At 37.3% G+C, this 24899-nt stretch overlaps 3 protein-coding genes across 3 annotated transcripts; all 3 read right to left on the reverse strand.

Moving 5' to 3' along the window:
• Positions 1–75: 75 nt before the first annotated feature.
• Positions 76–10474, reverse strand: LOC130170504 (5-hydroxytryptamine receptor 3A-like). Its single transcript, XM_056377823.1, has 9 exons — positions 9869–10474; positions 7844–8004; positions 7645–7689; positions 7262–7368; positions 6989–7158; positions 6196–6356; positions 5504–5714; positions 3604–3813; positions 76–2697 (listed from the first exon to the last, which is right to left on the reverse strand). The coding sequence occupies exons 1-9, from the start codon at positions 9921–9923 to the stop codon at positions 2372–2374; spliced, it is 1446 nt and encodes a 481-aa protein (XP_056233798.1). The 5' UTR covers positions 9924–10474; the 3' UTR covers positions 76–2371.
• A 975-nt stretch (positions 10475–11449) lies between these two features.
• LOC130170911 (5-hydroxytryptamine receptor 3A) lies at positions 11450–16598 on the reverse strand. The gene is made up of 8 exons (XM_056378614.1): positions 16287–16598; positions 16036–16080; positions 15767–15876; positions 14884–15053; positions 14427–14587; positions 13488–13698; positions 12148–12426; positions 11450–11667 (listed from the first exon to the last, which is right to left on the reverse strand). The coding sequence occupies exons 1-8, from the start codon at positions 16386–16388 to the stop codon at positions 11450–11452; spliced, it is 1296 nt and encodes a 431-aa protein (XP_056234589.1). The 5' UTR covers positions 16389–16598.
• Positions 16599–16726: 128 nt separating this feature from the next.
• On the reverse strand, positions 16727–24098 carry LOC130170912 (5-hydroxytryptamine receptor 3A-like). The gene is made up of 9 exons (XM_056378615.1): positions 24068–24098; positions 23285–23445; positions 23124–23168; positions 21972–22078; positions 21550–21719; positions 21062–21222; positions 20616–20826; positions 19221–19424; positions 16727–18847 (listed from the first exon to the last, which is right to left on the reverse strand). Exons 1-9 carry the CDS (start codon positions 24096–24098, stop codon positions 18546–18548), a joined length of 1392 nt encoding a protein of 463 aa, XP_056234590.1. The 3' UTR covers positions 16727–18545.
• Between the last annotated feature and the right edge of the window lie 801 nt (positions 24099–24899).

Consider the following 24899-nt stretch of genomic DNA (forward strand, 5'->3'; position numbering starts at 1 on the left):
ACTTTTCAACCGACAGTCCAAAACTGAAGGGGTTCAGTTTATTGACTTTATGTTATAGTTGCAGGTAAACTGATAAAAACTTGATTGATAAGTTCAGCTCTAAACTAAAGCTGAGTGAAAAAGACGTTCTTTTAAACCTACATTTGAAGTTCTTTCTCTCAAGAGAGTAACACTACTTAGTACTTAAATCCACACTACAGATAAAACCTGATCAAATACTCCCTGAACTTTCAACAAGATTTGTAGAAAAAAAACTTCAGAATCACCCAAAATCATAAACATGCAATGTGTGCTACAATCAGAAAACGGTGAGGCAGCACTGACGTTATTTGTTGTCAAAGCATGCTGAACACAGGAAAAAGACAGATTTGGGCCTTCTTTGTATTTTGTACATAAACCTTTAGAAGAGCAGAAGCATCAAAATGTATTTATATAAAACTCATTATGTAGACTGGACCATTTCAGCACAATATTAAATTATAATGATTCATGCATTAATGTGTAAAAATCACTTCTCTGGACTATTCTTTTTGAAATACAGTTTTAACTATTTAACAGCCCACAGTTCACTTTACTGTGTCTAAAACCTTCAACAATTGACCAATAGCTCCATCTTGTGGATACAATCTGACATCAGTCAGTTCAGCAGAACTTCAACCTCAATAACATAATGTAAACTGTGGCCTGAGAGCATCTGGAGGATCTGGGAAATCTTTCTACTGGTGTCATAAAAAAATGATTATTGCCTGTAGCCTGTTGAAAATGAAATCTATACTTTGTAGATAATGATCTGGATTTGGGGTTTGTAGTAAACTGAATACAATAAAGAGTATCCGACAGTATACAGTAATAAGTTTAGACATTTTTTTAAAAAGAGTAAAAGTGGTTTTAACATTGTAGCTTTGTAACCAAAATATAGTCATAAAGTTCATAGACAGATAAATGTATAAAATTTTATAAGATTTCTTGAAATTAATTGAAACTTTCCCCTTGATTTAGTGTTGTACATGGACACAGACTGGAAACAAATGTGGATTTACTTCCTCCATTAAAACTATTAAGTTTGTTGGTGTAATTATAAATACATTAAATTAAATCAAATTTTATTTAGAGTGTAAAACACAGTTAAGCATTACAGGCTGAGGTTTTTATTTTCCCCTGAGGATGTTGATTGGCTTTTTAAAAAGAGGATTTATCTTTACCGCTTCACAGTGGTTAGCAACATTGGACTCTTCTGCTTCACTGGTTCACTGTTTATTCATTGTTTAAATAATTACACTTGGTATAAAACCTAGCTGTTTAAAATGAAAATATGACATTAAAAACAAATCAGAGGGGTTGATTGTATCATCAAAATTTAAAACCACAAATGTTACTAAATGATAAACACGCCTCTTCATTAGCATTACTCATTTTGCTTTTTATCAGTTGTTAAATATCAACAAACTATTGGAGGGATTGCCGTGACATTTTGTTCAGACATTCACGGTCCCCAGTGGATAAATCCCAGTGACTTCGGTGATCTCTTTACTTTTCCTCTCACACCATCACATTGACATTTGTGGTTTCGAGTAAAATTAAATGTCTTGACATTTATTGGATAGATTGACATGAAATTTGGGAGTGCATCATTAATGACCATATACCTGCTACTCTTATGGCAGTTGTGTACTCGCCATCAGACCAGGGCTCCATGCCAGTTACCCACACCTTGTCAGAGCTCACTGGGAGGCACATGATTAATGAGGACATCCTGTGGCTCTCGTTAATACAAACACGTCTTTATCAAGCTCAGATGTTTTGTTGGTTTTACTTAATTTCCACAAAGGGAGCAAGTATACAGGATTAACCATAGAGATTCTCCTTCATTATTTATATATACACTGACGTCAAATTTGTGATAATTCTTAGTCTCACAGCTAAACTAAAACCAGTGTAATGGTGGATTACCCCCAACAACTGGACTGGTGTGATGCAGGTGAATTGTGGGATAATCTTCTGCTTTGAAGCAATATTAAGAGACGTGTGCATGGGTGAAGTGCACTGTATGTTGGCATATTTCATACGTGAGACACTAACTGCTCAAGTCTACAAGAGCGGGTTGGACACTAGATTCGGCAGCTTTTGCCACTTTGTGGAAGTTGTTGATGCAAAGGGAATCTAAGTGAAATGCAGCATGAATATATATATATATAATATAATAAAACCTTTGAGTTTCTTTTTCAGAATTTTGGTACAAACCACTGCTTCACATAATCTTAAAAACAAAAAACAAATATAAGTCTACCAAACTTTGGCCTTGAGTTAACCAGCTAAGTACCACTCTAGCCCACAGCATGTGAGCTCCTTGTACATGTAACCTGCTGATTAATCATGTAGCATACGAGTTGTTCCAGATCCAGATAGCGATGATGGTGATGAAGCTGACAGAGATGAAAATAATGTACAGGCAGAACAGCAGGCGGTCAACTACTATCCCGATCATGTGCCATTCCTGCGAGGTGTTGCTCCCCTGGAAGTGTTTGTCCACCTGGAGACGGATGGCCACGAGATCTCTGCTCAGCTTCTTCAGCTCTTCCAGGGCCGGCTCCGGAGGAGCCGAGAGGGCCAGGTGGGGTTTCACTAGAGGTATATCATCGGACATGCCCTGAGGATCAATTACTGAGATGTTGCTGTTGTTTGTGTGGATTGCTGGGTCTGTCAAAAACAAAAAACAACATGTGTGAATTTATATAAATAGTGCTAATAATCATAAAGAAAATTATTAGTCTTGGCTGGTGTCGATCAAAATGTTACATCAGGACTCCTCCAATGTAGTTCAACTGTTCTACAACTGTTTGAAATCAGTGCATAAGTAACAGTCATTTCCAAAGAAACGTTATGCATGCAGTTACCAGTTACCCAGTAAGATTGTTGTGAAAGGAGAATTGTGATTTTAATGTAACATGTTTATATATCCATACATTTGTATTTAGGAGGAAAATAAACACATGAATACGATTGAAAATTCAAGTGATGCTGAACTAAGTTCTCCAGCAACTTCAGTCAGATGTAACAGCTCAACAACAAGTATTGTGAATGCCACTACTTTAAGTAGTAAAATCAATGGATGTTTCCAGTTAACTCTAAATGATGAAATACAACCCCTGTAACCATCAATTAAACTGGCAACAAATAACATTTAACCAGTCTTTAACTGGAATCTAAGAATCTTAGTTAAGTGTGATTGTTATTAGTATTTCAAGGCACTTTGTTGTGCGTTATTGAAAGGATAACTAACATGAGTAGAAGAAAGTCATTTGAAAGAAAGTGAAAAAGCAAATTTTATAGATCAGTGACAAACTTGAGAGGTTTCCGCAATTTTCATAGTTTGTATAAATTATTCAACAGATACTACAACAATAAACAAAGATGTTACATATTAGTTTTCCGTAACATGTAGTTCTATAAAATATTTTGTCCAAAATATACTGCAAAGGTTTCCCTAACCCAATCAATCCCTTGCAGCCGGGTCAAACTAAATCAAATATCTGGTTAAAGTTCTCAAGTCTTTTATTGTTAAAGTCAATACTACTAGTACTACCAATAATAATAATGATATACCTCTAGTAGATGGGTTGAAGAAGACTGTAGTTCGGTTGCTTTTTTTCTTTGGAGGGATGCAAACGACAACAGCCAGATATTGTAACACGAGGATGCTGAGCCACTGAGGCACTGCGCTGTACTGGCCGGAGCTGAACTGGATGTTAGTGATGAACACTGTCTCCAACAGGCTGGCCACCATCAGAGCGAGACTGATGCAGAAGAACACATCTGCAGGAAACAACAACAACAACAACAACAGCCACAGCGGCAGCGACAGGGAGGGTTAAGTACACTTTTCATTAAATATTGTTAATGTTTTACATGTTGCTATCCTGATTTTCAGTCTTATCTTGGTTATAATTGTGTACAGGAAATAATGTTTACATTAAAACTTGAGGAACCTGTTATTCATCTCCTTGAATACACAATTGCAGCGGTTTCTGATCATCTGCAATGAGGTGTGCCTTTGTAACAACGAAACCATAACCAGGATGCTAAAGCCAACACACTCATTAAGTCTTCTTATTCAGGGTGGAGCCCAGTGCCAGGCTGGCATTTAGGCTGTAAAGCTGCTGGGGATGATCCAGTTTTTTCAGAAGACAAGGTATTAACTACTGTTTCACAGATACTATGAAATAAAAATATCTTCTCTCTGGCTTCTACTGCAGGGGTCTGACACTGAAGATCTCCCCTGAAACAAAACTAAGACATCCATGTTCATGCACACCCCCATCACCCCACACAAATTTAACTTTTTTGTCAACAGGTTTTGAACACAGGGCACATTTGTATATTAATGGCTAGAGCAGAGTCAATGGGGCTTTCTGAGCCTTATTCCTGTCAAAAAAAAATAATTAAACTTTGCAACCTGAATGAATAATAATAATGGATTTTTATCACTCCTGTTATTATTCTTGGTCTTACTTTGATTTGGGGGCTAATTACGCTGTAAGTTTTGGAACTACACTTCCGATAATTTGGGGACTTGGGGGGACGTAAACAGGAAGTAGCTGTAACGTTGCCAGGAAGTCAGCTGTGGCACATATCTTGAATGTTTTTAACCGATATTTGTTCACAATTAACAAAATTAGCGCCATTAAAAGTATTCCGCATTAGCCACTAGCTGTTCCTGTTTGCAGTGTAGACGTGGACGTAAAGACAACTGTCACTAAAAGACTTTGATACTGAATAAAACTAAAAACTTGATGATTTTCAGGCAGGTTCTGGAGTTAAAAGGAGCGTCTTTTTTCTGTGATTTCAAAGCAGATTTTGCTCGCTTGTTTGCGAGGGACATTGAGCCTGATGACAGCTTCAGAAAACGTAAGTCACTCTGAATCAAAAACATATGTGGGACATGTATACATGTTCATGCTGTACCATTATATGACTCTGAGGGCAAGTATTATTTTTTTAAACGTAAATTAGCCAATTGGGCGCTAATGGTTTTAAAATATAATTGTCTCCATGAGTGTATGTTGAAAACTATAGTGGAAAACCACAGCTGGAGCTGCAACTGATGATGGGGCAGTTTTCTAATAACCCTGCAGAAAAGACTAATCATCAAATATAAACTGTAGTCAAGTCTCTGATTTCTCTGCCACGCCAATACATTGGAGGTTTGTGCTGCTTACAGAATTAAAAAATAACATTTAACAAATTAAACAAAATTTCTTTCCAGAAACAATATCCTAGTTCAGTTTTAATTATATCTACCTTCTACCAACAAATAGTCTCTATCCAGAAATTTAATAATAAACACTTTCCACCCATGTTCAGAGTTGTTCAGTTAGCAGTCAAAGAGTGTGTGGTTAAACTAAGCAGCTCTTAGTTTTGAATGCGCATGTGCAACAGTGAATTTAATAAATAAGCATGCATGTTCTTTCACCTCTGAAACAAAAATATCACAGGTGTCACTCACTGATGATAGGTGTTGTCTCCCCAGTGATAGGCAGCAGGTCGTTCATGATGAGCAGGAAGACAGTGTAGCCCAGGATGAGGGTCATCTTGAAGGAGGATCGGTCCACACTTTGCGGAGGCAGCAGGAAGCTGAAGAGGTCCAATGTGATGAGGAAGCAGCTAGGGATCAGCAGGTTCACCACATAGAGGAGTGGCCGACGTCTTAAAATGATCTTGGGAAGAGACACAGGGACAGTTGGTAAAATCAGACTAAGGACTTTCATTTCTTTCTGAATTTGCATGCAAAAGCATTTGCTTTAGGTCTCTCCTTCCACTGGAGGCTGATATTTTTAGAGTCATCTTCACATTTTTACTTCAGCAAATTATCACTGCATACATCCTGAAATACTGGTATAATTATTATGAAAAAGAAAGTTGCCAAGAGGTATTTCTGCATTACAACCATCAGACTGGTTAGGTCTGGGATAGGCAGCCTTGATACTCTGCTTGGTCTCAGTAGGTTAAACCTCTGTTCTTAAAATATAAAAAAAATAATAATATAATAATAGTCATATAATGGTCACAGAACAGTATGCTATGAACATTTGTATATAGTCTATGTATGCCTGCATTCAGAACCTATAATGTGTGATCAGCAATTATAACTCAAAATAGGTGATCATAGTGATGAGTAAAACATTCAAAAGTGCTTACAGAGTATTGGATTTCAGAATATTCTCCCTCACTTAACGCCAGGGCAACATTAGCTATAATGATGTCTGCCAGCTCCCACTCTCCATTGGTCTTCAGCACTTCTCTGGACTCCTGCAGGATCTCTTCAGCTGTGGCCCCTTGAACCATCCTTACATCCGAAGCTTGAATAACATTTAACAGCACAGTTCTGTTTTGAGTCATTAGATGCCCAAAGTGATGTTATCTGTGATTTGTGGCAGCTTTTGTTAAAGTAAATGTGGTTTTAGTTCAGTGTTTTGTAAGATATGCTCACCGTCTTCCTTCCTGATATTTAGATTAGAATGTCCATGCCACTCTCACATGTGTACAGTAAATCTAAAGCTACAGCAAGCAGCTGCTTATCTTAGCTTGGCATAAAGACTTGAAACCACATGGAAACAGCCAGCAATATTTGAGTAAAAAGGCTACACGTTGGACTTTTAAAATTTAAATGCAATCGGGCCAGTACTGAAAACACAGTCATTCATATAAATTTACATATATCCAGCCAAATGCACTGGGATATTTTGATACTAAAAAGGGCTTTTCACAGTTGAATTTGTCAAATTATTTAAATGTGAGGCATGCAAGTGTTTTAGTGTAACCTTGTATTATATTCATATTTCTTTACCAACACTTGTATGCCTCAAGTTAGATTAACAATTGACAAAAAAAAGACCAGAGTTAATCTCCAGTCAACATTTGTAGTATACAAATCTGGATTTTATCCTGTACTGTAAATTTAACAGTATGAGTCATGCAGTTCAAAGCTTACCAAAGTGGAGGTATGATCCAAAGGTCAGAGAGCAGTTTTGGATATCAAAGGGGAAAGTATAGATTTCTAATCTGCAGGAACTGACCACTCTGATTGGTTTATCATCAAAAACACGACCTGTGTTGTATAAGTAGACAAAGGGAGTTTTCGGAGAATTGTCCTCATCCATGCTGGAAAAGAATGCGATAGAATTACAACAGTTTAACTATTAAATGATTAATTGAACAATAATTTGAAAAAGATCACAAACTACTGAACATCCTTTTAACTCACAACTCTGCGACGTGGACGTCTGGGACCCAAAGCTTTTCCCGAGGTACAGAGACTCTTTTAGTTTCACATTCCTCTTCATCCCAGCTCAGTCCCTCTATATCCCATTCCTGCATTAAACAACACAATACCAATATCATAATATAATTTAATCATTTTAAACCAATAGGTGTGTAATTATCATTTTGAACTAAATCTCTTTGATTTATGAGAGAAAACAACTGGTAGAATCTGCAGATTTCAGCCCTGCCCCCCCCCCCCTGGTTTGGCTAACTTTGCTACAAACAACCACTAATACAATCAGATTAATTAGGAAGATGCTACAATATAAATACAATAGATAAAAGCTTCCAAATCTATAATGTTTTTGGGCTCTTAAAACTTACCAGGACTTGCCATAAGACTGTTGTCAGGGTTTGGGTCTTTGCGTCCTAAAGATGAAACATATTTTATGTTAATTATGACAATTGGCAATTAATTAATTTTGATAATGAGTCTAAATCAGTGACTGTTAAAAACTTATTTGAAAAAATTATGCATTCCTATGTGCAGGTATAATTGCGATAGGTGCTTGCGTAGACTCACCACTCCTACAATTCCCACCACAGTGATAGCGATGGATATGTTAACTGGATTCAAAAAGCTTTTTACAGGGCGAAGCAGATGTTTAGAGAATAATTCCTTCTCAAGGCCATTAAACAAGGATTCAGGAGTGGGGCTGGTGCAGTTCAATGCTGCTACAAAACCTGAGTTTAAAAAAAGACAGTATGAAACAAAAATCATACAGTTAATACAGTGCATGTGTTTTTTTTTCTCATCTGTGAAAACAGGTGAAATGTTTTTTTGGTTTTTTTTTTCAGGTTCATTTTTCTACATTCTGTGAAAATAGGTGAAAACTATTTCTAATTTCTCCATGCACTCTGATCTGTTCCTTCTTTTGGCTAGACATGTATTTTAATTGGTGAAGGCTTTCTGCAAGAAATGTTTTAAGAAGTCAGGTGACAGAGTATAAAGAGGGACAACGTCCACACAAGGGAAAAGCTGTAATGGAAGAATGACTCACACATAGGACATTCACCCAAGAGACCTTTGTCCATAAAACCTTGAAGGCCTCAAGCCATTTCACCTGTTTTCACAGATGAGAAAAACACAGACTTGAAAAAATGAGAAAAAGTTATCACTTGCCCGTCAGAACTTTCACAGAACACTGATGTGTTCAGTTAAGATATTTTTCCTGGTATGGGCACAGATCTTTCAGTTATGACTGCAGTTGAAATGTTTCTTTTCAACCTTTTATAATAAGATCAGTGAATTATCTTTTCATAACAAAGTTGTTTTCTCAAGATAACAGGATCATTAGCCTGAAGAACTGCCAGATAGATGCCATAATTGTTTGTGGGTGGGTGTCGGATCCAGGGCACAGAGCATTGGAAAATTAGATTTTTGGTTATGGGTCTGGAAATGATCATGGCCACCCCATTGACTCCTCTCGGCTTCTTATAATCCAGTATGACGATATAATTAACATAAGAGCCAAAGATAATAGGATGAAATTAAATGATTGCAGCTGCAGCTGTTTTTTGGCTTCCGTAGTGTGGTTGGAGAAAAACACATATTACTGGAAAACATCTGAAAACTCACATCCGCTTTTAGCGTCACATCAGTGTCTGTCAGACAAAAGGGTTTATAAGTTGTAACTAAAGGCTTTATTAATGCTTAATAAACACCAGCCAGAAGGTTTTTCCTCAACCTGGCAACCCAAAAGTTGTTCTTATTAATGGTTCATAAATTATTAGTAAATGACATATTCACTATTATATAGCTGTTAGTGTGGTGACATTTGGCTTAGGGGTTAAGATGGCCACCATGAACTGCAACAGTCAAGTCCAACCAGGGACCTTTGTTACATATCTGTCTTCTTCTTTTCCTGACATCACTCTACTGTCAATAAGAAAGACCTAAAAATGCTTCTCAAATACAAAATAAGTGATTAAGTTACAACTTATAAACCCGTTATAAAGGGTTCTTTGTTAGAAGATAGGTAAGTGTTTTTTTTGTTATATCTTTATATGTCATATCAGTGGCACCTGATTATTTAGCTAATCTTTTAATAACTAAATTAAACAGATACATGACTGATTTTCTTTAAAAACAATAAATGCTCGTAATAATGAATAAATGCCTCATAGAAACAAGGACTGAAACGGTTTTTATTAATGTAGCATGTAGTTCCTAAAATCATTTAGTCAAACCTGTATCATGTAATTTAAGAAAATAGTAGACATATATTAATCTGTACCCTGTTTGTTTTGTTGTATTTTATAGCTGCGTTTACTGTGTGTGTAGTATATCCGTGTTAAGTAGGAAAAAGCATTATTGTGTTTCACTTAAGTTTCTAGTTTAGCAGTTTCTGACAACAAACCATAAGTAAACTTTAGATAAAACTTTATTATTAGTATTATTATATTATTATTATTATTATTATACTATTATTTGAAGGAGGTTCCAGCTGTAAAGGACGAGAAGTAACCAAAGAAATACCAAATTCAGCTCTTAACGAATCTTCTTCTTTGCTTATTTTGTGGATAGTCAAAATGTTTTCCATCTTACCGTGAAGAAGCATGAAACAGAAGACGATGAGCTCAGCGGGCTTTACCTCTGTCATTTTCAGCCTCACTTAAACGTTTATTGTGTCAAGTGCCTGTGATTATAAAGCATAAAATTCAAGTCTGCTCCATCAGACTGAGACTATCTGCTGGAGCAACCTGAATTTGTTCATAGGTAGATTAAATGTGTAACCTCCTTTGAAGGCCAATATTGACTGTAGAGTATAGTGAATGGTAGCATAACCTACTCCCAGTTGCTTGCAGAGATCCACTCATGTGATAACTGTATTTGCACAATGAGTACTTGAATTGTACAACAGGTTTTTGAATCATCATCAGTTTGATTTGTATTTATATGCATCAACAACTTCACTAGAAGTAATGATAGCTAAGGCCAAGGCAAACACAGCAGCATGCAATTGGCTGGTTGTCATGTTAATTTGCTTCCTAAGGCACTGTATGAAAATGACGCTTTGCCTCTTTAATTATCAGTGGTGAAATTTGTTGTGCCAACTCAGAAATGAGTTGGCGGCACCGAAACAAAACAAACAGTCAGCAGCCGCACTGGCTGCTTTGTGAGACTGTACATTTCACCAGACACTAACATCAATATGCAGACATGCTCACAATGACGATAATAGGTCACTCAATAAAACAACAAAGGAATGAAAATGAAATGGCAATTCATTCTTATTATCATATCTATCATCTCACATAGCCAGCTGGTGAATAACAGAGAAGGTCAATCATATTATCATAAATTAAAGCAATAAGTTGAATAATAGAGGTCCAAGAATCAACCCCTGAAGGAACCCACTCATATGCAACAGCATAGTCCCTGCTTATGAGTGTACCAGATAATCATCCAACTCTAGAGATGGTAGGATAATCCTACTTTGGAAGTATTAATAGAAGTCGAAAAGGATGCACAAAGATTCAAAAGTACTTGAACAAATGTTTATGTAAACCCGTATTCATGTGTGTTATTTGATATCTCTGTCAGTACTGCTTGAATGCTATGTTGGTAGCTAGATCGAACTTTGTCCAAAAAGGCCATTTACATTAAGGAAGTTGTTGAGTTAAATAAAAACAACTTTCTCAATAATTTTCAGAAAAAAAATATAGTACAGTTCAGGTCATACATCCTTATCATTGATAACACTAAATATTGGTGGTAACAGTGATCATGATCTGTAGTTTGACATTGGTCACTTTGATATTTTAGATTTTTATTTTTCACAAAGAACTCATTACACTTACAGAGAAAAGATGATGTGCTACCGGTTAGCTTATCAACAACAGCAAATAACGCATGGGAATGGTAAATATTCTTGTTGATGATGATGAATATCATACAGTCATTGTCCCAACACTATTCCACTGCATTTACATATTGGTACATCATACAGGACATCGAAACCAGCAGTAGTGCATGTACATTGTATTTCCTTGCAAAATCATACCCAGAAAAATAAACTTTAACATTACAAAACAATAACTGATAAATGTTGGCAGAGGCTTTGTGTTGCCTTCTAGTTATACAGCTATTTGAATTGACAGTGAATTGATCCCTGCCCTTGTCTAGTTAGGACTGGCTGATCCAGACGCACCACATGGAGATGATGACCAGGGCGTAGCAGGAGATGAGCAGCAGATAGATGCGGAACAGCAGGAAGTCGAGGACATATCCTACGTGGCACCACTGGCCCTGCAGCTCGCTCTCCTTCTGCAGCGAGGTGAGGTGGGCGCGAAGGTCACCCAGGTATTGACAGATCTGTTGCAGTTCAGGCAGAGCCGCTATACCTGGCAAGAGAACAGTGATGGGAGAGATCACCAGAAACCTGTTGCATCTGCTGTTTGAACCTTCAAACTCAGCACAGTTAAAACAAATGTGTTTACCTTCCTGAGGATTATGTATCACTAAATTATAACAGAAATTACTTAAATATTTACACCCAGTAACATTTATGTATGCTTTTCGTGATTGCTTTTGAATGGACAGAATACAGATGTTAGCTTGCTAAGACGTTCCTTACGTTTTTTTAAGTCAGTCATTTGAAACCAGCAAGTAATTACTATGAACTTGGAGCTTGAAGGACTTCACACGCAAACTTAAAAATGGATTTACAAATAGCTGGAGTAAGATTCTGTAAGGTGGAGGTTGCTTTGAACTCAACTTATGAAGCCAAATTCATATATATATATATCTATATCTATATATATATATAGATATATATATATTAAACAATATAAACAATCGTGTTACTGGGTCTGTTTGAGTACCTCCGTTGTTGATTGGGTGCTGGGCAGGTGTCTGGCTGGCTGGTTGTACTGAGCTGCCATTTGAGCTTTCAGGTTTATCATTCTGTCGTACAGACGGGGGCTGGACGTCCTCCGGCCAGCGATAGCAAATGAGGGTGGCGATGTGTTTGAGGACAACCACCCTCACCCAGTTTGGAACCTCTTGATATTTCATGGTGCTGTGGTGGAGAACGTTGGTAATGATGACCGTCTCCAGTAGACTGATGACCATGAGAGCCAGACACACTGAGAAATAGATACCTACATCGAAGGACAGGTTGGAACATTGAAGGATACCGATTAGAGAGGTCATGTGTGAAACTTTTAAGATTTTTTATTAGAGTTGTTGGTCATTTCCATTGACTCAGCAATTTCTTTTGCAAGGTAATCAGATTTCCAGCTTTTAAAACTTACCATTAATCAAAAATACTATATTAACTCTTCAGTAAACGTTTATACAGTATATTCTCTTTTTTAACTAGCTAGCTTTTTTCTTTATTTTTGTTTTAATGGACCAGACATTTTGAGTTTCTCTCTCTGTGATGGAGCATCAAACAATATATTGATGTATTCAGAAAACTATCAACTTTATCACTGCAGGCTGTTTTGCAGTGCATTATTAATAAGCATTTGCAATGTTGCATGGCAGACCTGCAAAATTTCACCACCAGTTTTCAGCAGTGCATAAAAAAAAAAAGAATAAAATTTCTGATATACCAAAATATAAATAAAATTATAGAGTGATAAACAGTACAATAAACCGATTCAATTTGGGCGTTGCCTTTTCTCATTGAGAGCATCAGGATCTGTACAGAGACTGCTTCTTCTACTGAAGAAAAACTAAACTAGAGCAAAAGACCCCATGTAGAGTTGCTTCTGGACGTGTTGATACAACAAAATTAAACATCTTTGAAATATATTATATGTTCTATCTAAGCACTTTTTTTTTTTTTTACAACAGAACACCAAAAATATGCCAAAAATCCACACTTTACCATTGAGTTAAATATGTCATTGTTTGGTTCATGAGAATTTTTGGGATGTAAAAGTTTTGTTATTGACCAGAAAATGTTGGAACAACCCTGAGAAATGTTTTTTGTAATTTTTTGTGCAACCATTTTGATTCGTTTCAGTCGGCCGTTGAAACTAAGGCAGTCCGACAATTTTGTAGTTTGTCACAAAAAAACCCCAAAACTTAAAGCTCCATTGTTTGATTTTGTTTTGGTCACTATGGGACAGTAACTGTTGTTGGTGGTGGAACCAATAACCCAGGCTATTTAAACCCCCCGGTTATGTCACCTCTACATGTCATCACCTCTGACCTATGATGGGCGTGCCGTTTGCTGTGCTGGGCAGCAGGTCGTTCATGATGAGCAGGAAGACGGTGTAGCCCAGGATGAGGGTCATCTTGAAGGAGGCGCGGTCGACGCTGTGGGGGGGCAGGTAGAAAGACAGGATGTCGATGAGCATGAGGAAGGAGCTGGGAATGAGCAGGTTCACCACGTAGAGCACTGGACGCCGCTTGATGACCACCTAGTGGACAAGAAAGGTAGGTTCAGTTTAAATGCATCTTTGTGGACGTGTAATCCACAAATTTAAAACGTTTGTTTTTTGTATTTGACAGCAAGGATCTTAATGTATTGCAACACTGACATATCGTCACCTTTTTAGGGTTGATTTAGCAAACTTGTCTACAGTTGCTTATTTAAGCTAGTGTTATACTTTTCGCAGCCGCAAGTACACAAGGGTCCACTTGTCCAATTTTGTCACCAGGGAACTATCTGACTCTTTAGCTGCTAAATTTTACACTATGTTCACCAGCTAGTCTTTAACTGTGTCTGTCTGCTGTTTAGCACTCAGCAGGTAATTTGCTTTGAAGCTCCATAAAGTCAAGCGGAGGAGCAGGTTCATTACCGTGAGAGACGCCTGTCACGTTGTTACATTGTTTTCAATTTGTCATTTGATACGTTCTTATTGTAAGATTATTGATTATAGACGATTTAAATAATAATTTGACATTTTGAGAAATACAGTCGTTTGTTTTTTGATGAGAGTTAGATGAGAAGAGTGATACCACGCTACTGTCTGCATTTTACATATAAGGCTACAAATAAAGATGCACTTTGGCTTTTATACAGATTAAGCAAACAATATAAAATGTGACATGACTCGCCCACTGTTGTCTCTGATAGGCAGACGTTTTATTTACGGTTGTTATATTTGCTAGAGTAGTAAACACTGTGTAAACTGATTTCCCTCACCCAGAAGGTGATGATGTCCCACTCGTCGATCCCAAACTGGAGGATAGATGTCTCTCCCAGTATGTCCACCAGTTCCCACTCTCCACTGGCTTCCAGGTAACGCTTTGAGTTTCCAGACATCTCCTCAAAGGTCAGGGCTGGACTGACCCTTACATCTCGTACTGTGAGAAAGAAAAACACAATAAGCGAGAGGGAAAGCTAGAAGACAGTTCTATACTCCAATCTAAGATAACCTAAATGAACAAGATGGCTCAAGGCTGAGCCTGATTTATTACATAGTGATTTATATTTTTGTTCTCATTTTTTCTTTTGTATTTATTTTTGTTCCCTGCAAAAAAATCCCAAAAATATAAATTGCATTTTCTGACCCACTTTAGGTTCTATGTGTCTGAGTGTAGCCTCTGACTTGATGAGTTTATATTTGCGATTGTATAATTTTTAATAAGTCTTTTCTTACTGGTGTGCATGTAGGAGCCAAATGTAAATGTGCAGTTCTGCACATCGAACGGAAAACTGAAGATCTCCAGGTTACAGGCTGAGACGAGCCGCAACATCCTGTCCCAGCGGATGTGACCCGTGTGGTTGACGTACACGTAAGGACAAGCTTGGGAGACATCATCATCGACACTGGGAGGGTTGGAGGTGGAGGAGTCAGGAAGAAGTAAAACACAAAATGACAGAAAAAACACATTGAGATGGAATTTAAATGAGACCCATGGGGAATCAAAAATATGAGGTAAAATCACTTTCACAATTCATGCAAAGTTTTTGCTTGAACTAACTTTGCATGTTAAAATTTCAAACATGTTTTAAATATCTGACTGATTTGAGCAAGAAATATGTCCAATCCACATTTGATGGACATCACTGTCGCTCCCTAACATGACACCACCACTTGCAGCACTGATGCAGGACACAGCAGTTCTCGATTTAGTATCTCCAGATTGTTATACCAGGTTGTATCCAGTCAGGATTTATAACGAGACCAGAGAGCCTTTTGCCAGTTCCAGAACTATTCTCAGCTCTGAATCAAACAGGAGGTGTGATGTCCTCACATCCTGTTCTGTGTCAACACCTCTTACTTGCAGCTGATGGCTCACATGGGGTTTGTTGTTCCTTGTTGGGGCGAGGCATGGACCAGTGACACTTGCATATGCTCTATTCAGAATCTGCTCTTAATGCTTAAACTTCACTGGCACTTAACAAGATCTGAATGGGTGGTAAGTGCGCCCGTCTGCCTCAGGGCAGTAACTACTGTGTAATGAGCAATTTAGTTTGTGTATACAAGACCCTCAGATTTATCAAAGACAAAACAAAATTTACAGCTGAATTCAACTTACAACTCATACACGATAATGTCTGGAGACCAGAGCTGCCTCACAGGGAGAGAAATCCTGGTGACGCCGTCACACTCATCAGGCTGCCAAACCAGGAACTCATGTTGCCAGTACTGCAGTAAAATAATCCAAAAGAATGCATGATTACCTGTCCAACATAGAATTAAATTATCTGCTGTAATCTTAGTACTTGTTCCTGCTGTGGCTACAGGCACACGATAAATTGCGCAAAATCAGATTTAATGACGTTATTGTCTTTCCGTGCTACTTACCAGTCTCAGCCATAGGAAAGTAGTGAGTATCTGGGTCTTCTCATTCTAAAATGAAAGTAAACAACAGGTGAACCTGAAGCTGATTACTACCTCCAGGTTAGAGTTAAGTCAAAAATGCAATGATTTGAAACAATACACATGGCAATCAGTAATATGAATTGCAGTGATGACTGTATGTACATACAGTATGTAGACTGACTGGATTTAAGTGCTCTTGGTATTTTTCTTAGAGCATGAATTGACAGACTCACCACCCCCAGGACAGCATACAGGGTGAAGGAGATGTTGGTTATGGTGGGATTGCTGAGGTTCACTGCGGGCCTGAAGGGCTGTAGGTCAAACACAGCCTGCATGGACTCATAGGTTGGACCGCTGTGGCCTTCTTTACAAGTCAGTTTACAGTAACATAGAGACACTGACGAGAGGGGGGAGGTTTATAAAACAACACAGACTGCCACTTTGATTATACCTTAATTGCACTTTTAAACTTTCCCATCATTACTTTTTGAAGAGCTGATTTATAAATACAAAGCTATACTAAACCATGTAAACCTAATGCTGTACTTTGCACAATTTAAATACCATTAAACCACAATAATATATTTATTATATTACTCAATTGTATATTATTGCATATTTAATATATGAATTATTTATATGATCATATGTTCAAAAAGTCTGCCAGAATTATTTGGACACAGACAAGAAAATGAGCTTTGAATTAAGCTGGAATCCAAACAGCTGGATAACACTGAGTAATGTTGTGATATAGATACTATATGGCATAAGGTAAATAGTAGAAAGTCATTTTGTTCAACATAATGTGGCATGCATAGCTTGCAAGAGGATAAATAGTGAAATATGGTGCATAGTTAAATGTTTTCAGGGATTTTTCTCCTCGTATACAATGACAAGAGTCAATTCAAATCTACCTGTCCAAAACAGAAAAGATGACGTCACTTAAACCTGAAACAGCATAAACTACTACACTAATTATTATTAAAATAATAACTGTACTGCTTATTATTTGCATGAAGAGAAAGATACTTTGAGGTAAACATGCATCAGTTTAGAAAATAACACACACATAACTCTCTAATAAAGAGGTGAACAAAAGTAGGTCATCATTACCTGACATTAAGAGTAAACCTGAGATGATGGTGATCGTCTGCTGAGATGGACTCATGCTGGATGTTTCTGATGGACCAAATATCTTCCACAACCCCCGACTAAAGCAAAGAGAGCTGACTGCTGGCGGTCTACATACACACATACTTGTTTTTCTAACTTAAGGGGGGAGATTGTAATGAGTAACATTAATTCTCTGGAGACTTACCCTAACCATAACCACAACCACCACATGCCTAACACCAACCCATAACTTGACTCTAACTCTAACTCTAACTCTAACCCAAACCCTGGAAAAACCTGCAACAAAAACCTCATTCACATATGTGTAAACACACACAAACACATGCAGACTATACTCCAACAAAAAAAACCACACAACTTTACTAATTACAAATATGTCCAATTAATTGCCAACATTGTGGATATAATGTATTTTCATCCAATACAGTAGAAAATGGAGGCGTTCATACTATTGAGTGTAGAGTGTTGTGGATCCCAGGAAGACTAGAGACCACTTTGTGGAAGCTAATGCCATAGATTAGAAAAAAAAAAAAAAAAAAAAACTTTTCTAAAAATAAACAAATAGCCTCACAAATAGATAAAAATGAATAGATGCAAAACACAAAAAACTTTGATATGTGCAGATGGATCATAAACACACACAGGACAACATGGAACTTGTTGTTCCACACCTTCGGTAACCACTCACCCATTTTATTTTTCAACACCTCCACCTCTGGGAGTTGAGCTCTGTTCCATTCTCAGGTGCTGTGTTTCTGTGCTGTTGAAGCATGTACTTAGTTTTGGTTTTATTTTATGTTTTAGAAATCTGTGATTCTGTGTTACAAACCAGCTGTTTATGGATTTGGGTATTAATAGCAGGATTGATTGTTTATAAATAACAGGCAAAGAGACAAACTGCAGGAATAAATAAAACCAAGAGGATTCCTTTCCCAAAGTTTTCGGACTTACCTTATTTTAAATAAAAGAAAAGGAAAAGGAAACATAGGTTAACTGAATTTCCTACCAATTACCTATACAAATTAAAAAAGCATTTAAAGCAGCACCCCTCCTCCTAATGACTGTACAAGCAGTTTGGTCGATATGGTCTTCTAGATATAATCCTCAGACAGAAAGCATTATATGAAATTTCTCAAACCAAGAAAAATGTACTTTTAGAAACAAACCTTATATAGAAAACACAACAAAACAAAACTAAAACGCACAAAATGCAGCTCTCTGCATTTCATTTTGTTTCTCCTGCATTTTCCTCACAAACTACTGAGAAATACTACAACATTAATTAGTGAACTACCGTCCTGTCAAACTTTTGCTGATGAATATAATTGTTTGATTTAACACTCTCTCTCTCTTTAACGTCAATCTTCCAACGAATGATTCCAGATCCAGATAGATACGATGGTGAGAAAGCTGACCGAGATGAAGATAATGTACAAGCCGAACAGCAGACGGTCGATGACTACCCCGATCATTTGCCATTCCTGTGAGGTCTTGCTCCCCTGGAAGTGTTTGTCCATCTGGAGGCGAATGGCCATGAGATCTCTGCTCAGTTTCCTCACTTCATCCAGGGCCATATCTGGAGGCTTTTTTTCTAGAGGTGTATCACCAGAGATGCTCTGAAGAGCTCTTGAAGAAATCATACTTGTATTCACTGTTGGGTCTGTCAAAAATCAAGAGTAGTGATACTGAGAAACATAATGTGGCACATGCTTTCAAAAAAAGCCTGGTAGTAATCCCGATAATCAAAATGAAGGAAAACAAACCTAATTTGCAAAGTCTCCATTGCACTTTGATACAAAAACTTTTCGACCTCAGCCAAGGGTAAAAAACGTTTTTGAGATATTTAGATGTTTTTGCAAGACAGTAAGTGCACCTTGAGTGAAGATAATTTTGTCAAAGTACAATTCCCAAGATTAAATTGTACAATGAACTGTCACACTGAATTTACACTTTTTACATGGAACAATATGATTACAATAAGATGCAGCACTATTAGTAGAAGCAGAAATATTATGATTGTGATGTGATTATACCTGTAGCAGGTGGTGGAATGGAGATTTTGATGCAGTTCTTTGTTGAAGGGAGGCAAACGACAACAGATAGATACTGTAACACAAGGACACTGAGCCAGTGAGGCACCGCACTGTACTGGCTGGAGCTGAACTGGATATTAGTGATAAACACTGTCTCCAACAGGCTGGCCACCATCAGAGCGAGACTGAGAGAGAATAGAACATCTGCAGTAGACAAAAAAGGAAAGAAATTAAGAGATATTTTTTGTTCAGACTTTATGAGGGTAGAAGTTATCTCGTTATTAATTAGCCAATAATGGCGTTTGGTATAGAGGAAACACTAGTTTAAATATAAAAGAAATAGTTTGGCTTCCATTTTGATAGATAAGAGGTATAATCTGGTTAATTTTAAATGTACTTATATCAGTGGTATGCCATCAGGGCAAGCAAGGCAAGCAGTGCTTGACCGGTTAAGGCTAAAAATAGACATCAATTAGAACGATACCAAAATGGAAGTGATATGTCTCTTTATATCTGATCTCAAAACCGCATTCTGTCCCATAAAGGATCTAATACTACTAGTTTGCATCCATCATATAATTTAGTGCCTACTTGTGGCGGCAGCAGGCTATTATCTTTATTACCAGCCATTGTATCTCTTGTTTCTGTCATTTTCGTTGGTGTGACCGTGTCTTGTTGACAAAGGCTGAAGCTTGTCAATGCAGCGTTTTGAGTTTCCTCCATGGGGGGAATCAATAAAGGTACATCTTATATTATTATTTGGACATTTGAGCCTGTGCATCGAGGACAATCCGTGAATCTTTGATGAGTGATTAGCTATAGCCAGTGTGCTTGCCAAGCTGTCATTGACTCAGCTTCCACCGATCTGAGATCAGTTATGATACTGCACATGCATCAGCTTGTTGCACATTAGAAAAACACTCCCAGTCTTTTCCTCCTAAACATTATGAGGAAGCAGTAGCAAGTAAACGAACAAATTACACTGTGATTTATCATCTCTGTGCAAGATCTGCAGTACATTTGATTAGTTTAAAACGGCATATTCTTACACAAGTAGCACAGCTACTTTCAGGAATATCTCAGTACGTAGGTTGTGTGCATAGTGGGCTGGAGAGAGAGCGAGAGAGAGAGCAATGAGGCTGGCAACCAGAACAGAGCAGAAGTTAGCAGTATAGCTGTGAAGGTAGCAGTGAAATGTAGGCCTATGTGAACTTTAAGCTTTTGGGAAAGTAAATACATTCTACAACTCCTCAACCAAACCAAGTTCCTGTATTTCTCCTCGTTGTTTCCCAACTACAGGACTGGGCTGGTTGGGGATTGGGGGCTGTAACTGGTCGCTTGCCTATCTGTTAAAGTCACCGCACGGCACTGACTTACATCATAAGCGTCACTCACTCATGAGAGGTGTTGTCTCCCCAGTGACAGGCAACAGGTCGTTCATGATGAGCAGGAAGACAGTGTAGCCCAGGATTAAGGTCATCTTGAATGCGGATCGGTCCACACTTGCAGGAGGCAGCAGGAAGCTGAAGAGGTCCAGTGTGATAAGGAAGCAGCTTGGGATCAGTAGGTTCACCACATAGGTGAGTGGCCTGCGTCTCAAAATGATCTTGGGATGGGACACAAGTACAAAGTTTGAAGGTTTACGCCAGACTTAATGATGTTACCATTAATCAATGAAACCTTTGCCAGGAATATTGACCTCTTGCACAAATAAAACATAGACATAGAAGTTCTACACACAGTTTTGTTAAGATATTCTAAGGGGATTAAACTGATAAATAATCATAGTCATCATATGAACACAGAATGCAAAACAAAATAAATTAGTTGAAGGTGCTCACATAGAATATGATGTCTGAGTAGCTTCCTTCAGTTATCTCCAGGGTAGATGGAGTTATTTTGATATCTGCAAGCTCCCACTCTCCTTTGGTCTGTATCACTTTTCTGGACCCCGCCAGAATTTCTGCAGCTGCGTAACCTTGAATCATCCTTATGTCTGTAGCTGGGAGAAAATAATAAAAAAAAATTGTTCATATTTGATACCCAGTCTGTGAGAATGTTGCTTGTGGTCTTCTGCAAGTGAGTAGAGCTCAGCTGTCAATGCTAAAGGTAATGGAAGTTCAAGGCTGATAATATTTAAATGAATTAATTTTATTCTACTGATTTTGAATTTGTGTTAAATATTCAATTTACATTTACGGAATGCATAAATGCATACTTTCTGCAAAAATTGTAATTAAATTCAAGTGACAATTTTCATTGTACTCTTAGTGCAAACTGTCTTCATTGTAATGAAACTGAATTAGTGTTGTTTTCTGGGCAGACTTACCAAAGTGGAGGTATGATCCAAAGGTCAGAGAGCAGTTTTGAAAATCAAAGGGGAAAGTATAGATTTCTAATCTGCAGGAACTGACCACTCTTATTGGTTTATCATCAAAAACACGACCTGTGTTGTATAAGTAGACATAGGGAGCTTTCGGAGATCTGTCCTCGTCCATGCTGGAAAAAAATAAAAATAAAATAAATTTTAACTGCACATATATGCTTTAGAGGATACTGATGATGTTCCACTCAGATGGCTCTTTTTTAGTTTCTGTATCCAATACTTAATTAAACCACCAAATATTTAAAATTGGGTACGTTGCTGTGTTTGCAAAATGGTAGAAATTTGATTGAAAGAAGCATAAAAGATAAAACACTACGTGGTTTGATTCCTTTTATTTTTGTCTACTGAGCATCCTTTCAACTCACAACTCGGCGATGTGGACGTCTGGGACCCAAAGCTTTTCCCGGGGAACAGAGATTCTTTTAGTTCCACATTCCTTCTCATCCCAGCTCAGTCCCTCTATATCCCACTCCTACATTGAACAGAACAATAGTTTGATGCACAGCTAAGAAAATGGCAAACATTTGAACTAAGTCTCTGGACTTAGTTATTCTATATTTCTTTTATTGTCTGATGTCTTGACTACAGGGCCCTGTGTGGCCCTTGTAGTAAAAAGTCTGTCCTTTTAAAATTCAAGTTGGAGGGAGTTCCAGGGTGAACTCTTTGATCAAGTAGGGGGAATTTGTTGCGATTAGCCAGTGAGTGCAACGCGCTATCAAGGGCACCCCAAATAACAGGCACAGAAAAAGAGCTGGTAAAAAACACACAGGGCCAGTCCAAAACCTTTGTGGATTCAATTTTTGAAAAAGGACTTTCGCTTTGTGTGATGATTTGAGGAGAGTGGCTTCTCTCTCTTTTCTTTGTGTCTGTTCTCTCTTGCTATCTGTTCAGACAAAACTGACAAATATGAGGAATGAGTATTTTAACTCGCTTGACATTTGTATGAAACTGCCAATAAGACTTATTTACTTACTAATTAATTAAAGTGCTGGAGGTGCTGTTGAATCTGTTGGTGCAGATTGTTCATGCCCACTTCAACCCCCTGCGTGAGACCCTCTGTCAACGTGGTCAGATTTGAGTAAATTTTTTTCTGAGTATGCTAGCATTCGTAGCATGTTGTTTCCACACCCGTGTGGTGAAGAACCACGTTCATTCTATCCCATCCCACACATTCTTTAGATGCTTTGCCCTTCCCATTCTATGGTGACCAGTGGGCTCGTGACTGAGAGCCACGGTCAATAGAGAAGTTGAAAAGAACTGAGAGACAAACTGATCCATGGTTTGATGGCAAAATACCAAATATCGACAGACGGCAGCAGTTTTATTCCAAAATAACATCTGGCAGTTTAATAAAACATTTGTCACCTGATGTTGAAAAACTTAGAATACATAATCATAATTAGACATTGTAATGTTTAGGCTGTGTTTCAACACTTTTCCATTGTCAGAATGAATTGAATGAACTGTTAGAAAAATGTCTTAATTAATTAATGTTTGTTAGCGCTCTGAAAACTTACCAAGATTTGCCATATGAATGTTGTCATTGACTGGGTCTTTTCATTCTATAGATGAGACATATTCACATTTCTTAATGATAAATAAAATTCAGTCACATTATACTTACTTGAAAAAGCTATGTGCAGGTATGAATAGATGTTTGTTTGGCTCATGGACTCACCACTCCTAAAATTCCCACCAGAGCAATATTGATGGTTACGTTAAGTGTATCTGAAAACCTTTTTACAGGTCGCAGTAGTCTTTTAGGAAATAATTCCTTCTCAAGGGCATTAAACAGAGATTCAGGAGTTGGGCTGGTGCAGTTCAATGCTGCAACAAAACCTGAGTTCAAAAAGAGAAAAGTATGAATTCATGAGATAGCTCAAATAAATGTAGGATTTTTTTGAATTTATTTGCTTATATGCTTGGCATATAAATTGACATATTTTCTCTTATGACTTATTGTTATTAGTACTTTTTTACTACTACTATTTTTCTTGATAATATTTATCTCTTGTTGATGATGTTTCAATAATTGCTATATAATAAGGGTCATACTCATGTGTTTCAGAAAGACTGAAGAAGGTCAAGAGCTGAAATGCATTTGTTTCTATTTGCTGCTGTGCACTTTAAAAGTGACTTACACTTATCTGTGAGTGCCGACAACTTTTTTGTCCTCGGGGGCAAAACCCTAATAAGAGAAAAGATAGCCAATTCACTGATACAGTCTCGTAATATACTATCAATTTGGAACCCTGTTTAATAATTAATTTAATAACTACAACCAAAATTACCATTAATACTTAGTAAGAGTTGAAGGATTTGGAGCTCTGTAAAATAGAGGTTGGCAACATTCCCTCCTGAGCAACAGTAAATAGACCTATCTTAATAATGCACCCTAAATAGTGTAATACTATGCCACTGACCTCACACCAGGTTTTTGCTGGTCATTAGGGGCACTTGCTTTCCGCTGCCTCAAGGTAGCAATGCGCCATACCAGACCAATACACACACACACGGCGCTCAGATAGGCGCAAGTGCATTTGATATTTAAACAACATGGGCACCACTAGTTCTAACCTATGTTGTACTTCTCTCAGCTTTATAACATAACATACTGGTTACATATTTTAGTTTGTTGAAAGTTGTTTATTTTTTGTAAAGAAACAAGCAAAACAAACAAACAAAAGCATCCTATGTGTTACCCACAAGTCTTTCTTTTTTTTGGTCTAAGATTTTACTTAAATTATTAAAATTTTAATTTTGAAAGTTCATAAACATGCCACAGCAGTATTCATTAATGTGCCACAAAACTACTATCATTATTATTATAAAATCATCATTATAAAACACATACATTTCCAAGTTTTTTTGTTTAGCTTGTAGTTTCTTCCAAATAATCTTTAAAATTTCATAAAGCATTAGCATATGAATAGGTTTCAACCAGCCAGCTGTCTTCCAGCTTCCAACAGATCATCTTCCATTTATTTTTTCCTCATCAAAATTGACCAATTTCCTAACTAAATAATTTAAATAATTTAAAAATTATTTTGTCCTTACCATGAAGCAGTGAAAAACAGATGAACATAAGCCCAGCAGTTTTTACCTCTGTCATCTTCTGTTTAAGCCCAAACATTTTCCTAACAAAGGAAAATGTCAAGTCTGAACAAATGGTGCATCTTGTTTCTGATTGGTTAAATTCAGTCTCAACTCATATATTTTGCACCTGAAATATTCGCTTGCGTGTCTTGTTTGTCAAAACATCAGCACTGCATAATTTTTTGACAAGTAATCAA

Source organism: Seriola aureovittata, chromosome 6, assembly GCF_021018895.1.
Source record: "Seriola aureovittata isolate HTS-2021-v1 ecotype China chromosome 6, ASM2101889v1, whole genome shotgun sequence".
Lineage (NCBI taxonomy): Eukaryota > Metazoa > Chordata > Actinopteri > Carangiformes > Carangidae > Seriola > Seriola aureovittata.

Bases quoted from the DNA above. Each gene is read 5' to 3' on its own strand.
- LOC130170911 (XM_056378614.1), bottom strand. From the start codon at position 16,388: ATGCAGGCTGTGTTTGACCTACAGCCCTTCAGGCCCGCAGTGAACCTC. The intron at 13,699-14,426 runs GTGAGGGAAATC...CTTGTCCACTAG, and splicing joins GGGACATCATCACCTTCTGG to GTGGTCATCAAGCGGCGTCC. The intron at 11,668-12,147 runs GTACTCAAACAG...TTCTCTTGCCAG, and splicing joins GCACCCAATCAACAACGGAG to GTATAGCGGCTCTGCCTGAA.
- LOC130170912 (XM_056378615.1), bottom strand. From the start codon at position 24,098: ATGGCGCATTGCTACCTTGAGGCAGCGGAAA. The intron at 19,425-20,615 runs GTGAGTGACGCT...TGTCTACTGCAG, and splicing joins GGAGACAACACCTCTCATGA to ATGTTCTATTCTCTCTCAGT. The intron at 18,848-19,220 runs GTATAATCACAT...GATTTTTGACAG, and splicing joins CATTCCACCACCTGCTACAG to ACCCAACAGTGAATACAAGT.
- LOC130170504 (XM_056377823.1), bottom strand. From the start codon at position 9,923: ATGACAGAGGTAAAGCCCGCTGAGCTCATCGTCTTCTGTTTCATGCTT. The intron at 7,690-7,843 runs GTGAGTCTACGC...TTTCATCTTTAG, and splicing joins TGGTGGGAATTGTAGGAGTG to GACGCAAAGACCCAAACCCT. The intron at 5,715-6,195 runs GTAAGCACTTTT...TCTCTTCCCAAG, and splicing joins ATTCTGAAATCCAATACTCT to ATCATTTTAAGACGTCGGCC.